The sequence below is a fragment of the Rhinopithecus bieti genome, unplaced genomic scaffold (genome assembly GCF_001698545.2).
Source record: "Rhinopithecus bieti isolate Rb0 unplaced genomic scaffold, ASM169854v2 scaffold_2827, whole genome shotgun sequence".
In the NCBI taxonomy this organism is placed as follows: domain Eukaryota; kingdom Metazoa; phylum Chordata; class Mammalia; order Primates; family Cercopithecidae; genus Rhinopithecus; species Rhinopithecus bieti.
Window position 1 is genome coordinate 1549517 of NW_016804135.1, and position 2578 is coordinate 1552094.

Genomic DNA, 2578 nt, shown 5'->3' on the forward strand with positions numbered 1-2578 from the left:
ATGTATGCCATCATCCTCCCCCAATGTAGATTATTTCACTTTTTATAGTGTAGAATTTGAGGTGTCTATGGGACATGAAAGTAAAGAAATCCACTGACAGATCAAATATATAGGCAAGAAATTTGAGAACCTTGGAATGGTCTGGGCAGGCTTTTATTGGTAGCATTCCCAAAATCCAAATAAGAAGTGTTATTTCTGTAGTTGGAAATTGTTAGTGTTTGTGACTTAATAGTATTACCACATATTTCTGATGCATCTATATGAACTTATATAATCTGTACAGTTTGAACTTGAAGGAAGTCAAAGAAAACTCACACATGTTTTTAGGCATATAAATACTCAAATTTAAGATATACAGGTCAAAATATAACCAGTTTGGGGGAAAATGATGTTGTAAACTAAATATTGAAAATAAAACTGAAAACAATTAGGCTAAATTCATATGTGATACACTTTGAGACATATGTCTTATTATTACAGTTTATTCAGTCATGAAAAATCTATTGCTTGCCCTTTTTATCAATACTACTACTCTGATATTTTTAAGGGCAGAGGCAGTGATAATTGGTGTCATGTTGCCTTTGTGGGTAATGTTGTAGATAGATTTTCATTTATAAGCCAGTACATATATGATGGAAGGTATTTGTTGTATCTTTTAAACAAATGGCAAACAAAGTATACCACCACATCTCCTTTTCACTATTGGAAATGAAATAGATCTAATATGGTCAAAGGAATTCCACAAAACAAAAACCACGGACATGACAAAAGCGTGCATTTAATTGGATGCTTTGCAGAGATACATGACCAAAGTTGTGTGCATGGCTTGTCTTTTGGGATGGTCCCAGCTGTTTATTTTAAAAGAAAAAAATTAAAATAAAGCCAACAAATGCAATTAAGAAAAAAAAAAAAAGTCTTGAGACACAAGGGGACCTACATGTTCTGGTCTAAGAAGCGTGCAAGTATCACAAAGCATTCCAGATACAGTATGACAGAGGAACAATGAACAAGCATTGGAACAATGCTCTTTCTTTCAGAAACGGGAAGTCTAACAGTTATGTTTTCACAATGGTAGTGATTAAACCATCTTTATTTTTAAAAAATTTTATAGGAAGAATTTTAGCACCATCATTAAAGGAAAAATAATAATACCTTTTCAGCCCTGCCTATCTCCAGTCTTGAAATAATAACAGAAGCACATAGCACCTTTCAGTATCTAAAATATAAACAAGAATAGTAAGTCCATCCCAGCTTCTAGAGATGAGGTAGCTCATGCTAAGAAATGTTGGGTCATTTTTCCTATGAAAGTTCAAAGGCCAAATGGTCTAATTCCGATCATCACATTTGATTAGAGTCAGCTCCACAACTGTTTCTAGATCTTTTTCTTCATTATAGGCTTCAGGATGATGAGATTGTACATGTGGAAGAGTCTCAACTTAGAGTCCTTGGACATATGTTTGTAAAGTTCTATATGTCAATTATTTTGCATTCAATATCTTCTTAAATAAGTGTAAATTTATTAAATGGTATATACTAGTGTAACTTCTATCCATATTGATAGATTGAGTCAAGAGGAGAAAGATATCTTTAAATTTGAATGAGAAAGATGTCTAAACTTATAGTCTTTTACAAAAATTTAAGAAGTTGAAGTAAATTCACTTTGTTCTCCAAAATGCCACTGAATATATACTATTGAAAATTCTATTTAAGACAGTGAGAAACTTTTTTTTTTTAAGATTCTCCTAAAAGAGTTTCTATTATAGTTACACAATATCAAGACACGTATGTAGGTCTCAATCACAAGTTAAACATTTTAAACTCATTTTTAATTGACAATCTTGGAATGAGAGGTCACAAAAGGGCACTAATTCCTATTTTTCAACTGCAGCCAAGCAAACTAAACATGTGTTGTGGCTCTGTATACCCCACTCTTTAAGCTACCTGCCAGGAAGAAGAATTTCCTCATAAATACTAAGCAACTTTTTCATTACACTGAAATAAACTGAAGAAACGGAGATTTATTTATTCAATCAGTTTACTTTCTGCAAAGGCGGTCATTGTCATTGGTCATCTTAAACCTAAACTGTTGTATTGAAAAATATTTAAAATCAATTAAAACTTGAGGATTGTAAGTAAAATAAATATTCTGAAGGATAAGGAGGCCAGGCACTTAAGACCATATATACAATGCTGATGCAGGATCAGCCACTACTTCAAGAGTCTCAGGATCAACTTCAAACAGTCAGAGTTCTTGTGAATGGCGGTGGTCATTGATGGTGGTGCTCATTGTCAATGTATCTTGGCTCACTTTACACAAAACAAACTGGCCCAATTTCAACGCCGAATTCCTGGTCTGTGCCGCCAACATCCACAGGGGCAAGATCTAGGATGGGCAAGCGTGCCACATTCTGTGTTCTATATTCAAAGACAGTCTTGCCCACATTTCCATTTCGCTTCTGAAATTAAATGGTGCAATGGGTTAAACGTACATACAATTTTTTCCAAGTATGTTACACAGCAACCTTCCCAGACAACTTTTATAATGTAAAGGCAATGATTTTTAGAGTACTACCTAAAA

The 2578-nt window shown here is 33.7% G+C and overlaps 1 protein-coding gene across 1 annotated transcript in view; it reads right to left on the reverse strand.

Moving 5' to 3' along the window:
* Positions 1 to 758: 758 nt before the first annotated feature.
* COL5A2 (collagen type V alpha 2 chain) overlaps positions 759 to 2578 on the reverse strand; it is a 169781-nt gene continuing 167961 nt past the window's right edge. The window contains 1 exon segment of the mRNA XM_017865465.1: positions 759 to 2456. Coding sequence (XP_017720954.1) covers positions 2310 to 2456 — 147 coding nt within the window. The 3' untranslated portion in view covers positions 759 to 2309.